The following is a 15,395-nucleotide window of genomic DNA, read 5'->3' on the forward strand; positions in this document are numbered from 1 at the left end:
CTCCCGGGTCCACGCCGACGACGGCCCGCCGGGGTAGTACACTGCGAGGTTGGACAGCTCCATCGGCCCACGGAAGACCAGCGTCAGCTCTTCATCGAACGGCGCCAAGCTTGCCGACCTGCACGCGCCATGAAGCACAACCGTCAAGCACCAAGCAATGATCGGAATGAATGGTGTGATGGCTGCGCACCTGAAAGTGGCCTGTTGATGGCAAGCCGCGGCGCCCTGGGTACAGGTGGGCCACGTACCAGGCTCCATGTTGGTGACGTCGGGATAGCAGCCCTCGCCTCCGACGTCGGTGATGGTAAGCGTGGAGATGTCCACGGCGCCTCCGATGAGAGCCATACAAAGCAGAGCGAGAGCTGCGGGCAGAACGACTGATCTCTGCATGTGGCCAGCTGGTGTTGATGCTTGTGCTATGTGTGGATATTGGCGTTGAATGACGGGCGTGTGTATTGTCCTTGTGTTGTTGTCCTCTTGGCCCATTGGCGCAAGCTCTTTTCGCGCTGCCATTGGCGCAGAGCAGTATTAAGACGCGAAATACGCGGGCCACATAACAGCCGCCGACCATCGTGGTGGAGCTTCAACATGTTGTGATCTGGTGATGCGGTTGCAAGGGAGACGTTCCCGCTATCGGCGATGATGATGTCTCTTTGGCGTATGAAATAGTACTGTCGTAAATATTTCTCTTTTGCAGGAACACATTTCTTTTTGCTTTTCTCTGCACACAAAGATGCTGGGGCGAGGGAGGACAGAAGCGCGCGAGGCCGCCGAGCCACAGTTCATCCATTCGATTTATATTCTGAGCAAATCGGGTGGCCTGATTTACCAGAAGGTATGTGCCAGCCGGATCTCATTTTGTACTTTGCTTCTTTGAATGGCTTTAATCTTGCACCTCGCAGGACTTCACGAAGGCAGCTTCCAAACTCAACACAAATGACCATCTGCGATTGGGTGGTCTCTTTTACAGGTGCACATGATTACGCAGATTAAAAGGCCATTTAATTCATTTATTTTCATATTTATGGAATTCACAGCTTCAACTCGATTGCGAAGGACCTGTCGCCGGTGATGGACTGTCAAGGAATAGAAGTGCTGGAAACGGAGACGTTCAAACTACACTGCTTTCAGACGCTTACAGGTATGACATGCTCTCCACCACGTGTGACCGTACACACCGCACTGGCTTCTCTGATGGTGGTGGTGGTGCAGGGACAAAGTTCTTGATGGTGGCTGATCCCAAGCACTCACAGATGGCCAAGGTGTTGGAGCAGGTGCGAGCGATCTCATCCCTCTTTGGCTTGATGTTCATACCATCTTACTGTGGGCGTTTGTCGTTTTACGTGTGCGCGACCTTCGTGCAGGTGTACGAGCTCTATTCTGACTACGTGCTCAAGAACCCCTTCTACGAGTTCGAACAGCCCATTCGATGCGAGAAGTTCGACACGTTCATGAACGAGCTCATGCGGGCCAAGAACACGCCAGAGAAGAAGTGAGGACCCTAGACCAACACCTTCCCTCTACGCCAAATAAAGTCCGCTTTGTACGTACACTATCATGCGATGCTCTGCTGTGGCATGCTAGGTGGCCACAAGCACGATTGCGCTGTGGCCCTCGTCTTCACCAAGAGTGTCAAGCAGATGAAAGCCAGAGGAAAGTGGTTGGTGAGCGCTGTTGCATGACAATTAAGGCCTTGATTGCGCAACAACCTCTTCACGCCACCTCGCTTATTGGTTCTCAGGTGTTCATCATCTGCCCTCATTAACAACTGGACCCACCTACCCCAGTCACTCGTCCAGCTTCGCACTTGTTAAATTCCTGCTTTCCCTGACATTCCCCCTCGTTGCCCTCGCTTTTTTCACAAGCGGAGGAGGCTGCCTCATGCATCGGCCCATCACCATCTTCTGGACTTGGGGCCTTGCCTTTGGCACCGCTCCTTCCTCCTTATCTACCGTCCTCCCGAAGAACAGAGACACCAGCCACGCACCTGAGGTACCCTGTCCACAAAAAAAGAAAGAGCGGGAAGAGAAACGCAGGCAAACCCAAAAGGAAGAAGACACAGATGAGGGGCGAGAATGCTTTGCATTTACCGTTTGCTTTCGCACACAACACAGGTGCACACTACTGAGCCGTTCTCCACGAGTCAAAAAGGTAAGCGTGCACGCTCGTTCAGATTAGAAATTCCTACACTTACTGGCTGCTCGTAGCAGATTCTCGATGAAGCGCCGAATCGATGAAGCACCTGTGGCAAGCGATGACGAAGGCGGCAGCGGTCAGTCCAATAACCTCGTATGATGGTGCTGAAGAAGTGATGCATGTAGGACTGCAAGCGCACTGCTCTCAACAGTCAAGTCTGTCGTTGGTGGTGGGCACTCTGGTCTTCCTTCCCTCTTCTCTGAGGCGCCTGTCGCTGTCGCCCCAGCTCAAGCCCACCGACGACGCTCTGGCTAGCCTATGCGCGCGCAACCTGAGCTTCCTCGAAGAGCTCACCATCATGGACGCCTCGCTTATCACCGATCGAGGCCTGCAGCGTCTCTCTACCTCGGCCTCGCTGACGTCGTCCTTGCGAACTCTTCGTCTGTGCTGTGCCAGAGGCATAACGAATGAGGCAGCATCGCACATCGCTCGCTTCGCCAACCTCACGACGCTCAGTCTCGCGTGCTGCCCCCTCTCTGCTGCGGGCATCAGGGCCTTCGCCTCTCTGCGCTGTCTGAGGAAGCTCAACCTCGCATACAGCAAGGACGTCACCGATCGCGCTCTCAAGTCGCTTCCCCGCTCGCTTCGCTCGCTCAACCTCACGGCAACGAAGATCACCGATCGGGGGCTGCAGTACCTATCCATGGTGCCCTCTTCGACGGCGTGCCCTTCGCCTCCGCCTCTACTCTCGCCTTCGCTTTCCTTCTCGTCGGCGCTTCGCTTCTACCATCAGCTTTCCGCCACGGCCATCAACGGCAACACGGCCACCGCGCAGCAAGGAGACAGAGCGACGTCACGCCCCGCCAATCGTTCGGCCAACTTCTACTCCTCGCACATGATCCAGAGCACTACGCCACAACTGCCTCACCTCGTCAAGATCAAGCTCAACGAGTGCTTCATCACCGACGAGGGCATCAAGTTCTTGCTGCCCTACCTCCGCTCTCTCACCACTCTCAAGCTCTCGTCGACCTTCATCACCAGCGCGTCTGGTCAAGCTCTCAGCTCCTTCCGATCTCTGGTTACTCTCGAGGTCAACGGCTGCCACGGTGCGCTACTCTCCTATTCGTCCCGTTGTCGTTTCCGTCTCGCATCGACTCACCCTCTTCGAACGTAACACACGACAGAACAGTACTGGCCGACGTCGTCGAGGAGCACGCCGGCAGTCAACTGACGATACACTTACCCCTCCAATATCATACCCATCAAGTCGGGTGCGCTCTCCACAGACTGTAGATTGCGCACTTGAACACTGAGGTGTCGAACTTACCGCCGATACGAGTATCTCGTCGTTAGCTCTCTTCTTCTTCTTCTGTAATGGACGATCGGCTCCTTCCTCTCCACGCGTGTACATAAACCAACCACTTCCGGCCTCGCTCAGTGCCCTGTCGCTTGCTCGCACGAGCACAGAGAGGGTGCAGCCCCGCCTTCTTAAAGTACCTCCGGGGTGCTCGTGTGCAGAGTTAGGGCACGGCACAGCAACAATACAGGATGGACGACAAGAAGAAGTTCGGCCGCAAGGGCAAGGTCTACGTGAGCTCGGTCATTGAGGGACCGATCGAAGCGGTGTGGGGTCGCACCGCCCGCTTCGCCGACGGCTCGTGGATGCCGGGCGTCTCCGCCAGCGGCTACCTTGGTACAGCGCAGCAGCGGATTAGCACGATGATTCAGAACTTGAGATTTTCAGTGCGATGAAGTTAATCGGTGGACCGTGGATGAAGAGGAGGGGGTGCCCAAGGAGGACAACTCTGTGGGCAAGAACCGGTTCCTGTCCTTCGGCGACCTGCAAGTCGTTGAGACTCTCACCGGCTACTCCTCCACGGTTCGATCTCTTCCGATCTTTCGCTCTTTCCAAACCAAAGATTGAGCGTTGGGCGTGCAGGAGCACTTCTACAGCTACGCCCTGGTGAAGAAGGACGAGGGGCTCTTCCCGGGTGACTTCATCAACTACCACGCGCGCATGTCGTTCAAGCGTGTGACCGACAAGAACGCCACCTTTGCCGAATGGTGCGTGCCTTCCTCCTTCTTCTCTGATGGAGCAGCCCACGTGACTGTTTCCTCTCTCGACCAACTCAGGAGCGCCGAGTTCGATGGCGAAGAGTCCACCGTGGAAGCTGTGGAGCAGTTCGTCGCGCGGCAGGTGTTCGGTGGCAGCTTCAACAACCTCAAGCTCACCTTCAACTCCGCCGTGCACTAGTAGGTTGAGGCGCCGCGCATGACCTCGAGATGTTCAACACGCACACAACACGCCACATCCTTTCGGAGTCTCGTGTGTGCTTTCTTCACACCTCTTTAGCTCCTCTCGCCGACTCGCTTCTTCTTGCTGCAGCTCCGCCCTCTCCTTCTTTGATTCGCAAACGGCGTCAAGGACCTATTTCGGCGCTATCCTTCGCTTTATAAAGTCAGACGAACGGGGTACCTACCACACAAACACACGAACACAAACAGCCACGAAGCAAAGAGATGTCGAGCGCGGAGAACAAGTTGGGAAGGAAGGGTAAGGTCTACGTGAGCACGGTCATCGACGCCCCCATCGAGGCGGTGTGGGCCACTGCCGGACGGTTCGCCGACCTCTCGTGGGGCGGCGTCAACAGCAAATACCTTGGTAAGCCCCCCAATATGTTAAGAATATATAAATAATATAGTATGTAAGCATTTGCTTGCCCTGCTTCAGGATGTAATCAAAATACGTCTAAATAACTAGTCATACTACAATTATATTTATTAAAATATTTATTTTATTTGGGATATCTGGCAGAGGAGGGCTACGCGAAGGAGGACAATGTGGTGGGCAAGCACCGCCTGATTGACCTGGGTGGCAAGCACATCCACGAGATCCTCACCAGCCTCTCCGATGCTGTACGTCCCATCCGCCCTCCACTGCACATGGACTATCAGCCCATCTAACCACACATGACACGCACGAACACACGCGAGCAGGAGCACTTCTACACGTATCACATTACCAAGTCGGATGAGGGCGTGTTTCCGGGCGCCTTGGCCAACTACCACGCGCGCATATCGTTCAAGCGTGTGACCGACAAGAACGCCACCTTTGCCGAATGGTGCGCGTCGTGTGGCCTTCTTTCTTCCTTCCTTCCTTCCTTCATTCATTCATTCATTCCACCAACGCATCATCGCTCGCTCTTCTCACACAACACGACACGCAACACAACACGGGGTGTGTACGCACAATGCAGGAGTGCCGAGTTCGATGGCGAGGAGGCGACAGCGGCGGCCGTGGAGCAGGCCATCGGGCAGGGCGTCTTCACGGGTGCCTTCAACAGCCTCCGCAAGGCCTTGGCCGACAAGACCAGCGGCGCTTAATAATAAACAGCTTCGTTTATAATGAGTGAATGATTGATTTTCTGGAAGGCGGCGCGCGGTGGTCTTGTCAAAAGCCGTCGGTGGCCGGGCAGCTGGCCGGGGCGGGGAGCATCGCCCAAGAAGAAGAGGAGCTCGCGCTCATGGAGGAGACTGGTCTTGGCTGGTCCCCAGTCGCTGCAGAAGGGCTTGGACCTGCACCATCGCAAAGCAAAAGCAAAAGCCTGGAGGGTGAACATGTGGTCGGTGGTGGTGGTGTGTGGGGGGAAGTGACCTGCGGGTTCTTGGCCAGCGACAAAGGGGTCTCCCCTCGTGTGGTCTGCCCGAGCGACGATCAACTTACATTCGCAAAGTGTCGTGTGCGTCGTGTGCGTCGTGTGCGTCGTGTGCGTCGTGTGATTGGCAGGAGGGGCGGAGGTACGAGGAGCAGGGGGTTGGCGCCCTTGTCGAGGAGCAGCTGCACGATGTCCGGCTGCACGGCCCACACGGCCCAGTGCAGGGCCGACATCCCATCCAGGTCCACCGCGTCGATGTTCAACCCCGGTTGCTCCAACAGGAACCGCACCACCTGCCCTCGCCCCCCCCCCCGGCGTGAGGCCCTCGTGACCCCTGGTTTGGGGGGGGGCAGCGATGGGGCACGATCGTACGTCGAACAGGGCCATGCACGCGGCGGCCATGAGCGGGGTCGAGCCGCCCGAGTCGGCTGCGTTGACCGACGCGCCGTGCTGGATCAGCGCCGCAATCACCGGAATCCGCCCGGCTGCAAGCACGCACGCACACGCGGCCAGAGTGCACCCCCCCCCCGACCCGGCGGTCAGTGAGAAGGACGAAGGACGAAGGACAAAGGACGAAGAACGAAGAACGAAGCTTGTGGGGGCGCAAGAGCGTACTCGGGACGGCTTTCATGAGCGGGGTGATGCCGCGGGTGTAGCGCCCGTGCACGAAGGCCGGGTCTCGCTCAACAAGAGAGATCGCCACTTTGTCGTGGCCTGCGGGTCCACTCCATTGCGTTTAGAGCACGCACGGCACGACACACAACACACGACACACACACGACACACGGAACTTGTCGTGTCGTTCGCACCTTGACTCAACGCCCACTCGAAAGTATCGTAGGCACATTGGTTGGTGACCTTCCGTATCTCCTCTGGTGGGGCGAGCACCACAGTGCGTTGTATGGTTGAGTGGCGCTTTAGGCAAAGCACAGCTCTCATCGGGCCCCGGGGGGGGGAGTTGAAGCGAAGGACAAGTTACATACTTCGGTTGCGGGCTTGTGCGCGTGCGAGTTCCCGCAGGGCCTGGACCGCGCAGACTTGCCACGGGCCAATTCCTCGCCGCGTCCTCACTCTGAACACGCACACGCACACGCACCACCGCACGCGCACACGCACCACCGCACGCGCACACGCACCACCGCACGCGCACATTTCGACGGTTGAGTGATTCGATCGACCTGCACTTACTTTGGTCGCAGACGTACACACGGGCGGGCGGTGCAGCGAGTGGACCCAGGTGGGCGGCGTAGAAGGCGCGCCAGAGGGTCTCGTCGTCGGACAACGCCAGCCACTCCCGACTCACCAGACGGCACACACGCACCACCTTTTATATTTAATTAGTAATTTATCTTTTATCTTTTGTTTTTTCTTTACCTCGGCACAGCCAACGAAGAGGAAGAGGCGGAGGCGGAGCTCGGCGGGAAGGGTCTCCCATGAAGCTGTCGGGCTTGCACTCATCGTGGAAGCTTTTTCGGAGGAGTGAACGAGTTCCGCCTCCCCAAGGCTTTTCGACTTCTTCATCTGCAGTTGTTCTTCTTCTGTCCCATCCTCGCGGTCATCTCTCCGCTCCAGTTCTTGATCGCTCTCTTCTCGCGATCTCTTGCTCATCTTCGTTTTCGAATGAGTGAATGAGCTGTGCGCGTTTTGTTTCCAGGAAACACAATTTTTTTTGATTTCGTTTCGTTTCGTTTGTTTTCTTTGTTTTTGGTTTTGCAAAACTAACTAACTCCGTTGGCTTTGACAAAAAAAGGTACGAGTCCCTTGACGGCCCAACTCGCTTTGTGATTCTGCCTCCTCTCCATGTACGGGCGGACAAGTGTGGGTCTGTTTCTGGCGCTCGGCGCCCTGTTGGTGGTCCTGTTCAGCGCTGCCGCCGTCGATGGTGCCAACACAGCGGTCAACTTCAACTTCAAGGGCCTGATTCGTACGTTCGATACCCTCTTCTTCATCCCCCTCACGTTGCAGGTGCTCAGGTGCTGATTGTGCTCAAAACAATACCAAAACAAATATAAAATAATCCCCACAGCCGCGGCTGAGAGCGAAGTCTGCGAAGACTGCGAGACCTGCGAGGACTGTGAAGTCTGCGAGATCTGCGAAGATTGCGAGACCTGCGAAGAGTGCGAGACCTGCGAGGAGTGCGAAGTGTGCGAGGAGTGCGCGCCGATGTGCCCTTCGCGCTCGCCCTTCGCGGAGGAGCCCTACGAGTCCTCGATCTTCGCCTCGCTCTCTGCCTCCGAGCTGCGCGACGTCGAGTGGTGGCTTCTATCCCAGGAGTCGCTAGCTCTGACGCCACGCACCAATGCGACCCTCCAGGACAACTACATCTTCTACATCGACGCCATGCCGCCGGTCAAGGCCGAGGCGCTGGCCTATCTCGATGGCGACGGACCCCGTCCGGCTCGCTACGCTCACGTCGTACTCTACCTGTGCGCGGAGGAACAAGTCCGGGAGCTGAAGGTAACCCACCCGCACACACTACCGCACACACCGCCGTACACGCACACACACACAACACACGACACACGCGAGTTTTTGTTGCTGAGGGAAGGGCTGGCGTGTAGGTTGGACCCTTGCCCACGTCGGAGGAGACGACGTGGACCAGGTGGGACACCGTCACCTACCCGGGCGGCCTGCCGTTCAACTCGCGTGTTCCCGACGGCGTCGAGTACGATGCCATCGACACGTACGTGCTCGCCCCCATGGCGGAGCAGATCGAGAACATCATGATGGAAAGCTTCGGCACTGCGTACACCAACTGTGAGGGTATGACACACAACCGCACGACACACACACACCGCACACGAAGGCATGCTTGCTGACGCGTGGACGGTTGTTTGGCGCTCTTCTTCTGCTCATCTTTTGTTTTTTTCGTGTCTCGGCCCGTCTACAGCGAACTGCCTCAGCTACTCCGACTCGGCGCCGCGCTCGACCCCGGCGGACCCCGACACAAGGCAGTCGTGGTTCTTCTGGGTCTACGACGTCGAGGGAAGCTGGATTCAGGTCAGTTGCCTTGAGCTCTCCATTACCAGTTTTTTTTTTGAAACTCGAGCTTGCGACACTCACACCACACACTCACCATTCTAGGAGGTCGGCCTTGAGACGCTGGTGTGGCACGACAGCACGGACCCGACCGAATTCAGGCTGCTCAAGCTGGTCTACAATTTTAACCCAATTTCCACGCGTACTCCTACCCCCTAGGCAAGGCGACGTGTTGCCTGGCGATGACGTGCAGGGTGCCACGCAGACCAACCCGGCCGGCTCCCGTTTCAACATCACCGGTGAGACCCACATCGAATACCTCGGCTGGGCGTTCGACTGGAGCATCACACCCATCACCGGTACCAAGACCCCCGAGAGCACCTACAGCTGGTCCCAGCACGGTGTGCGATAACGACCAACTTCTCCCCAAAAACGGCAGGCGTGACCCTCTGGGACATCAGGTTCCAGGGCGAGCGCATCGTCTACGAAATGGGTACCCAGGAGGTCTACGTGCCCTACTCTGGCCGCTCGCCAGCACAGGTGCGCTATTGCCCTCCCCCCGTACGGCCGCGTCCGAGCTGACACTGCGACCCTCCGTGCCCACGCGTGTGCGGCGCAACACACACACACACACAACACAACACAGTCGAACTCGCTGTACTTTGACACGGCGTGGGGATTCGGCGCGAGCTCGTTCCCGATGAAGGCCGGAGTGGACTGCCCCGAGGGCGCTGGCTTCCTCGATGTCACGCAGTACTTCGAGACCGGCGACGTCGTGGTCCACAAGAACGCCATCTGCGTGTTCGAGAAGGACGCCACCATCCCGGTCAGGCGTCACTACGAAATGCTCCGCGGTGCTCGTCCCCCCCCCACAACGCCTCATTGCCACGCACACAGCCCGTTTGTTTGTTTCACGCGCGACCTAATACCTCCTACCACAAGACTCCTATGCGGGCACCCCTTCGCGAGCCCTGGTGTTCCGTCATGCTGTCACTGATTACAACTACGATTACATCTTGGTACAACCAACCAGCATCAAGGCCATCATCATCGTCACCATCGTCATCATCACCATTATTATCTACTTGTTCTCCTTTTCTTTCTTGTTGTCTGGACTGACGCGACCCTGGTGATGATGGTTACATTGGCGTGGTGCAGGATTACGAGTTCTACCCCACGGGCGCGATTGAGGCCCACGTCGCAGCCTCGGGCTACCTGCAGGGTACCCTGTACAGCGAGGAGGAGGCCCAGTACGGCAGTCCCAGGTACCGCCCACCACTCCCCGCAAGTCGTAGAAGACCGCCTCGACCTGACGCGCCTGTGTCGTCCGCGGCGGTGCGTGTCGCAGAGTGGGTCCGTACCAGAGCGGCACGTTCCACCAGCACTTGTTCCTCTACAAGGTCGACATCGACGTGCTCGGCACGGACAACACCCTGCGCGTCACCCGCTTCCCGAGCGTCGAGATCAACGCGCCGTGGTTCGACGGCGCCACCAAGGTCCGCCCGGTGCCCGAGCACTACTACGTGGCCAACGAGACCGAGTCCACCTTCTTCCCCGACTTCAACGATCCCATGGTCTTCGCCTTCACCAACGACCACCAGACCAACGGGTACGAACTTAACACTCACCGCACACACCGCACGACACGCACGGCTGTGACTCGTGACTTACACACGCTGTGGGTGTTGGTGTGGGGCTGGTCACCGCTGTGAAGCTACGGAGCCGAGCGCGCCTACAGGATTCATTCGACGTCGTTCGTGAAGCACCTGTTCCCGGGCGCCCTGGGCGATGCGGCTTCGTGGGCCAACTACCACCTCGCCGTCGTCCAGCGCAAGGAGGAGGAACCGACCCCCAACAACGTCTACGCTCAGGCCCGCCCCTACGACCGCGCGCTTGGCCTTTCAAGGCACGCACGACACACGACACACACGACACACCACACGAACATGTGTCTGACGATGGCAATGGACACTACAGGAGTCTGGACAGGTGGTTGGAGGACGAGGATTCCCTGGAGCAGGAGGATCTGGTGGCCTACATCAACTTGGGCGTCAACCATCTGCCCCACACTGAGGACGTCCCCGTGACGGTCACCCCGACCAGCCACGTCAGCTTCGTCTTGCAGCCCATCAACTACTTCGATCGCGACCCGGCCAGCGCCCTGCGAGACGGCGTGCGCGCGTTCGTGACCGAGAGTGGGATACTCGCGGAAGATGAATCTGATCCGCTTCGCCTGGTCCCTGGCGAGGCTTGCGTCGTAGAGGCCGAAGAGGTGCCGCAGGTGGCGCCGTACGCCTCGGGGACCAGGGGCCCCGGGGCCTGACAGATGATTTCGATCCGAGATAGCTGGGTCTTGCCCTCGTGTGAGCAATGAATGCAAAAGTTGAGGTGATTGGGATTATTTGATTTGATTTGTTTTTTTTTTTTTTTTTCGATTCGTGTGGCGCGAGAAGAGGAATCAAATCTCAGCGGCCCATCCGAGGGGTGGACGTGAAGTGGAGCGTGGCGCCAACCCGCGATGGCTAGACGAAGATGGACCATCTTGAGAGCCCCGCGGCCGCCGCCCCGACGCAAGCTGCGGGGCATTCAAAAGGCCATTGCGCGACGGCAACGCGATGAGAAGGAGAAGCTGATGCAGTGGAGGCTCGCCCTCGAAGTGGAGGAGGAGGCCAAACAGAAAGCCACCACAGCAAGCGGTGAAGTTGTGAATGGCGATGATTCCACCACACACGGCACCGAGGCTGCGACGACACCCACCCAGGCAATCAAAATGGAGGGAGGCGCCGTCGCTGCCACGCCGGCCTCGAAAGAGGGCGAGCAGAATGCGATGGACGTAGTGGCTACCAGCGGAGAACCGACCACCGCGCCTGCGATCTCATCGAGTAGCGGCGAATCGACCACGAATGCGGCCACAGCTACCGCTTCATCAACAACAGGAGGCGCCGCATTGCCGCAAGAGGGGAGCGAAGGAGATGAAAAGAATGGCTTGGCATCTGCCGGCGCTGCAACATCGGCGACCGCGATGGCGGCGAGCATCGCGGCGAGGATCCAGGACGAGGAGGAGCGGCGGGCCAAGATCGATGAGCTCGAGCGGAAGCTGGACGTGCTGGGCGAGCAGAAGCACAAGCTGTTCCTCCTCCTCAAGCAGGTGCTCTTCGTCGACGAGAAGAAGAGGAAGAAGCTGGCCGAAGAGGAACGCAACCGCCTCGAAGAGCAACGACGGTACATCCGTCCACCGCCACCGCCACCACACCGCAGCTCAATGGACGCCAGCACCAAGGCACTCACTCGCGTTGCGTGCTGGCAGGGCGGAGGAGACGCGCCGACTGATGCAGATGAAGGCGCTGAGGGACTCAGGCAAGGAGCCACCAAACGAAGGTGTGCGCGTGTGTGCGTGTGCATGTGTGTGCGTGCGGTCTGACATATGACGGTCAGCAGGCGGTTCGCAGGGTGCGCGGCCGCAGTACGGAGAGCCGCACGGCTACATGTACCCGCCACAGCGCGAATACGGCAGAATGGGTATGAGCCCCGGCGGAGGAGGTGAGCGCTCATCACTCCCCTCTTACACCACACGCCAGTCTTCTGACCGTTGTGTGTTGTTGTGTGGTGTGTGCGTGTGCGTGTGTGTGGTGCCATTCCAGGCGGGGGCTTATCTTCGTCAGCAGGCGGTGGCGGGTATCACAGCAGCGGAAGCGGCGGGCTGGGGTCGCGCGGCGGTTATCCGCCACACCTTACGATGTCGCATCCGCCGCTGGCACCCCGGTCCCCGCTCTCGCCCTCCCACTCGCAGCACTCGCCCAACCACTCGCCGCTTCACCCCAGCAGCGGCGGCTCGCGCGACAGCCGCAAGCGACGCGCGCCTCCGCTCTCCTCCTACAATTCACCTTCCATCGTACGCCGTTCCTACCTCGTGTGCGTGTGCGTGTGCGTGTGCGTGTGCGTGTGCGTGTGCGTGTGCGTGTGCACGCGCAATATTAAAGTGTTAGCGCTCGCAGGGCGGTAAGATGCAGCCTGACAGAGGTCTTCCGCCATCCCCGCCGACTTCTGGCGGTGGCGGACCCATGTCCCAGCACCCTTCACACGCTCCGGTACGGTGTCGTGTGCAGTCGTGTGCGATCGAGTGCGATTATGCGTGTGCTCGTGTGCGCAGTGCTTTTTTCCCGCTTGTGCACTTACCCGTGCCGTATTGATAGCCTCGACGGGGACCACCTGCAATGTTTCCCTTCAGTACTTGCCACACCTCGCCCGTTGTTGGTTGTAAACGATGAGTTTCACAGTGTGCTCACATCACGGTCTCGCCCGAGCAGGCAGCCATTTTCCACAGGTGCCGCCGGTGCACATCCCGGCCCACATGGCCATCCCCCATGGCATCCCGCTCGGAATGCTCCCCGCCCAACTCGCTCTCCAGGTACCCGGGACTACTGCTCTCGTGTCTTTCATCTGACCAGCAACGCGCCCTGACCACCGTCGTGTCGTGTGTTGTGTGTCGTGCGCACAGTCCCAGTTGGGCATTCCACCGTTTCCACCACACATGATGAGACCCGGCCTTCTGCCCACCCCGCCACCTGGAGGCTATCGCAACCGGGGCGGTAGCGGCGGCGGCGGAGGTGGTGGCGGCGGTTCTCGAGGCGGACCTCCGCCGCGCGTGCGAGGCAGCGATCGACGCGGCTGGTGAGACCACTCAAGGTAGTATTTGGAATCGTCGTCTTCTTCTGCAACGCGATGACAAAGTTAGGAAAACGGGGAACAACAAAGGTGAAGGTTTTGACCAGAGCAGTCTTTTTTATGGACGTGGTGCGGTGGCTTCTTGGTTCTCCTGCGAATGCCAGGCGTACACCTCCCGATCCTCCTGAGCCAAGCCCACCTTGTACCCCGACCCACCATCATCAACATCCACCGTCTTCTGCTCTCTTGACCCAACTCCAAGGCCTGGCCCAGCCCGTGGCCATCTGCTCGAGAGAGGGCCAGGTGGTCTTCTGGGTGCACGTAGAGGACCGGCTGTTCGCCCGCAAGGGCTTGGCCATCGCCTCGCGCACCTACGCCATTGTTGCGGCCGACACGAGCGACAGCCAAGTGGTGGTCGAAGGCATCACCAAGGCGGGCCAGAGGTGGAGGCTCGAGATGAAGACCAGACAACACAACAACAACTACGGTGGTGGTGATGATGATGGTGTTGGCCCCAAGTTCAAGTATCTGGCGATGGCCGATGTCTTCGTGGGAGGCGCAGGCAAGTGGGTCGATCTGTTCATCTGGTCTGACATGCAGAGGCACCACCACGCGTGAGACAAACTTTGATGAAAAAAGATGCAATGATGGTTATGATGACAACGCCCGAGTGTGTGTTGCTGTTTGTATTGCTCTCTCTCTTCTCTCGTGTGTTTGGGCAAGAGAAGATAAGTAGAAGAAGAAGCCAACCGTATATACTGCGTGCAAGGTCTGCGAGAGGAGAGAAGGCAGAGAGACGCGCACGATCGGAATCGAAGTGGCCGGGAAGCATCCAGCCAGCCTAGTAGTAGTACAGCTCGAGGTTCATGCCATCGCGGACTTCGTAGTCGGCCAGGGAGATGTTGTCCTTGTAGATCGTGTACCTGTTGAAGGAGACGTGGGCATCAGAAGGGTTAGCGAGCGCACAACAGATGAAGGGAAGAGAGAGCATGCACACTCAACAGAACTACACGACACACGACCACAGCACGTAGAAGAAGAAGAAGAAGAAGAAGAGGGAGAGTGAAGGGCACCAACCACTTCTGGATGCGGATCTTTTCTGCCTTGGTGCCGGTCTGTGCAGCCACCATCTTCTTGAGCTGGCCAACAGTGTCGTTCGAGCTGCACCAAATAGATTTGATTAATAATGGTGCATCATAATCAAATGTGAAATGGTTTGGATAGCGATCGCTACGTACCAAGCCTTGACGCGGACCTTCTTGCCCAGACGGTCGTTGAGCGTGATTTCAATCATTTGGCCTCGGTTGCCTGTGTTGGTGCCGCCCATTTGCGTGCCCTGCCCCTGGTAGGTGGTGATCTTCGAGAGCTCCTTCATCTTCTTCTCCTCTTCCAGCTTGGCTGCCAGTTTGCTCTCCAATTCCTTGAGCTTGGCTTCTTTCTCCTTGCGCAACCGCTCGGCCTTTAGTCGTTCCGTTTCCTCTTCGATGTCCTCCTCTCGTCGTGATCTCTTGCGATCCCTGTCTTCGTCATCGTCCCCCCTTCTGCTGGATCGTCTGCTGCTGCGCGAATCCCTCTCGCTCACGTCATCGTCGCGGCTCCTCTTGTCTCGGCTGCTCCCACTGTCGCGATCGCGCCGGCTGCGCAGCCTTCGGTCGTCTTCGTCATCATCGCTGCGGCGACTGCGACGTCGCTCCGAGGACGAATCATCGTCCCTGTGCCGCCGGCGGTCATCGTCCGACCTTCGACGATCCGAGTCGCGATCTCTGTCCCCATCCTTGTCCTTGTCCCGCTCTCTTTCTCTCTCCCTTCGATCCGACATGCTGCGCGTTCTTCTGATGATTATTGCCCACTTTTGCTTCTTTTCTTCAAGTTCCGTCCAACTTTTTCCGTTCTTTTTCAAATCCATTTCCGAAACACTTCTGATGATTTGAAATTAATTGGTTAGTGTTATTTTATTCA

At 58.1% G+C, this 15,395-nt stretch overlaps 11 protein-coding genes across 11 annotated transcripts in view; 8 read left to right on the forward strand and 3 right to left on the reverse strand.

Moving 5' to 3' along the window:
- ACA1_075950 (uncharacterized protein) overlaps positions 1 to 133 on the forward strand; it is a gene marked incomplete at both ends in the record, with an annotated part of 609 nt that extends 476 nt beyond the window's left edge. Inside the window, one exon of the mRNA XM_004335727.1 lies at positions 58 to 133. Within this exon, the coding sequence (XP_004335775.1) occupies positions 58 to 133 (76 nt within the window). The remainder of the gene's footprint in view (positions 1 to 57) is intronic.
- Positions 92 to 390, reverse strand: ACA1_076060 (uncharacterized protein; the record flags this gene model as incomplete). The annotated part of the gene is made up of 3 exons (XM_004335728.1): positions 92 to 118; positions 191 to 225; positions 249 to 390. The coding sequence occupies 3 exons, from the start codon at positions 388 to 390 to the stop codon at positions 92 to 94; spliced, it is 204 nt and encodes a 67-aa protein (XP_004335776.1).
- A 343-nt stretch (positions 391 to 733) lies between these two features.
- On the forward strand, positions 734 to 1,496 carry ACA1_076070 (sybindin, putative; the record flags this gene model as incomplete). Its single annotated transcript, XM_004335729.1, has 5 exons — positions 734 to 835; positions 903 to 970; positions 1,038 to 1,141; positions 1,213 to 1,274; positions 1,365 to 1,496. The coding sequence occupies 5 exons, from the start codon at positions 734 to 736 to the stop codon at positions 1,494 to 1,496; spliced, it is 468 nt and encodes a 155-aa protein (XP_004335777.1).
- A 737-nt stretch (positions 1,497 to 2,233) lies between these two features.
- On the forward strand, positions 2,234 to 3,367 carry ACA1_076080 (leucine rich repeat domain containing protein; the record flags this gene model as incomplete). The annotated part of the gene is made up of 2 exons (XM_004335730.1): positions 2,234 to 3,242; positions 3,321 to 3,367. 2 exons carry the CDS (start codon positions 2,234 to 2,236, stop codon positions 3,365 to 3,367), a joined length of 1,056 nt encoding a protein of 351 aa, XP_004335778.1.
- Positions 3,368 to 3,684: 317 nt separating this feature from the next.
- Positions 3,685 to 4,390, forward strand: ACA1_076090 (uncharacterized protein; the record flags this gene model as incomplete). Its single annotated transcript, XM_004335731.1, has 4 exons — positions 3,685 to 3,829; positions 3,891 to 4,015; positions 4,076 to 4,200; positions 4,270 to 4,390. 4 exons carry the CDS (start codon positions 3,685 to 3,687, stop codon positions 4,388 to 4,390), a joined length of 516 nt encoding a protein of 171 aa, XP_004335779.1.
- A 266-nt stretch (positions 4,391 to 4,656) lies between these two features.
- Positions 4,657 to 5,520, forward strand: ACA1_076100 (uncharacterized protein; the record flags this gene model as incomplete). Its single annotated transcript, XM_004335732.1, has 4 exons — positions 4,657 to 4,798; positions 4,952 to 5,052; positions 5,134 to 5,258; positions 5,394 to 5,520. 4 exons carry the CDS (start codon positions 4,657 to 4,659, stop codon positions 5,518 to 5,520), a joined length of 495 nt encoding a protein of 164 aa, XP_004335780.1.
- Positions 5,521 to 5,658: 138 nt separating this feature from the next.
- Positions 5,659 to 6,731, reverse strand: ACA1_076110 (Ankyrin repeat containing protein; the record flags this gene model as incomplete). The annotated part of the gene is made up of 5 exons (XM_004335733.1): positions 5,659 to 5,712; positions 5,939 to 6,085; positions 6,165 to 6,277; positions 6,408 to 6,506; positions 6,602 to 6,731. The coding sequence occupies 5 exons, from the start codon at positions 6,729 to 6,731 to the stop codon at positions 5,659 to 5,661; spliced, it is 543 nt and encodes a 180-aa protein (XP_004335781.1).
- Positions 6,732 to 7,592: 861 nt separating this feature from the next.
- Positions 7,593 to 11,094, forward strand: ACA1_076120 (copper amine oxidase, enzyme subfamily protein; the record flags this gene model as incomplete). Its single annotated transcript, XM_004335734.1, has 13 exons — positions 7,593 to 7,716; positions 7,819 to 8,249; positions 8,354 to 8,555; positions 8,683 to 8,792; positions 8,877 to 8,945; positions 9,025 to 9,130; positions 9,211 to 9,311; positions 9,418 to 9,625; positions 9,714 to 9,790; positions 9,930 to 10,036; positions 10,120 to 10,380; positions 10,486 to 10,569; positions 10,749 to 11,094. 13 exons carry the CDS (start codon positions 7,593 to 7,595, stop codon positions 11,092 to 11,094), a joined length of 2,226 nt encoding a protein of 741 aa, XP_004335782.1.
- A 447-nt stretch (positions 11,095 to 11,541) lies between these two features.
- ACA1_076130 (uncharacterized protein) lies at positions 11,542 to 13,446 on the forward strand (the record flags this gene model as incomplete). Its single annotated transcript, XM_004335735.1, has 7 exons — positions 11,542 to 11,993; positions 12,079 to 12,149; positions 12,210 to 12,311; positions 12,437 to 12,663; positions 12,790 to 12,859; positions 13,079 to 13,179; positions 13,270 to 13,446. 7 exons carry the CDS (start codon positions 11,542 to 11,544, stop codon positions 13,444 to 13,446), a joined length of 1,200 nt encoding a protein of 399 aa, XP_004335783.1.
- Positions 13,447 to 13,593: 147 nt separating this feature from the next.
- On the forward strand, positions 13,594 to 14,054 carry ACA1_076140 (uncharacterized protein; the record flags this gene model as incomplete). Its single annotated transcript, XM_004335736.1, has 2 exons — positions 13,594 to 13,638; positions 13,710 to 14,054. The coding sequence occupies 2 exons, from the start codon at positions 13,594 to 13,596 to the stop codon at positions 14,052 to 14,054; spliced, it is 390 nt and encodes a 129-aa protein (XP_004335784.1).
- Positions 14,055 to 14,277: 223 nt separating this feature from the next.
- Positions 14,278 to 15,255, reverse strand: ACA1_076150 (ubiquitin family protein 5, putative; the record flags this gene model as incomplete). Its single annotated transcript, XM_004335737.1, has 3 exons — positions 14,278 to 14,359; positions 14,514 to 14,597; positions 14,675 to 15,255. The coding sequence occupies 3 exons, from the start codon at positions 15,253 to 15,255 to the stop codon at positions 14,278 to 14,280; spliced, it is 747 nt and encodes a 248-aa protein (XP_004335785.1).
- Positions 15,256 to 15,395: the final 140 nt, after the last annotated feature.

The sequence above is a fragment of the Acanthamoeba castellanii genome, assembly GCF_000313135.1.
Source record: "Acanthamoeba castellanii str. Neff unplaced genomic scaffold scf7180000084612, whole genome shotgun sequence".
NCBI lineage: Eukaryota > Discosea > Longamoebia > Acanthamoebidae > Acanthamoeba > Acanthamoeba castellanii.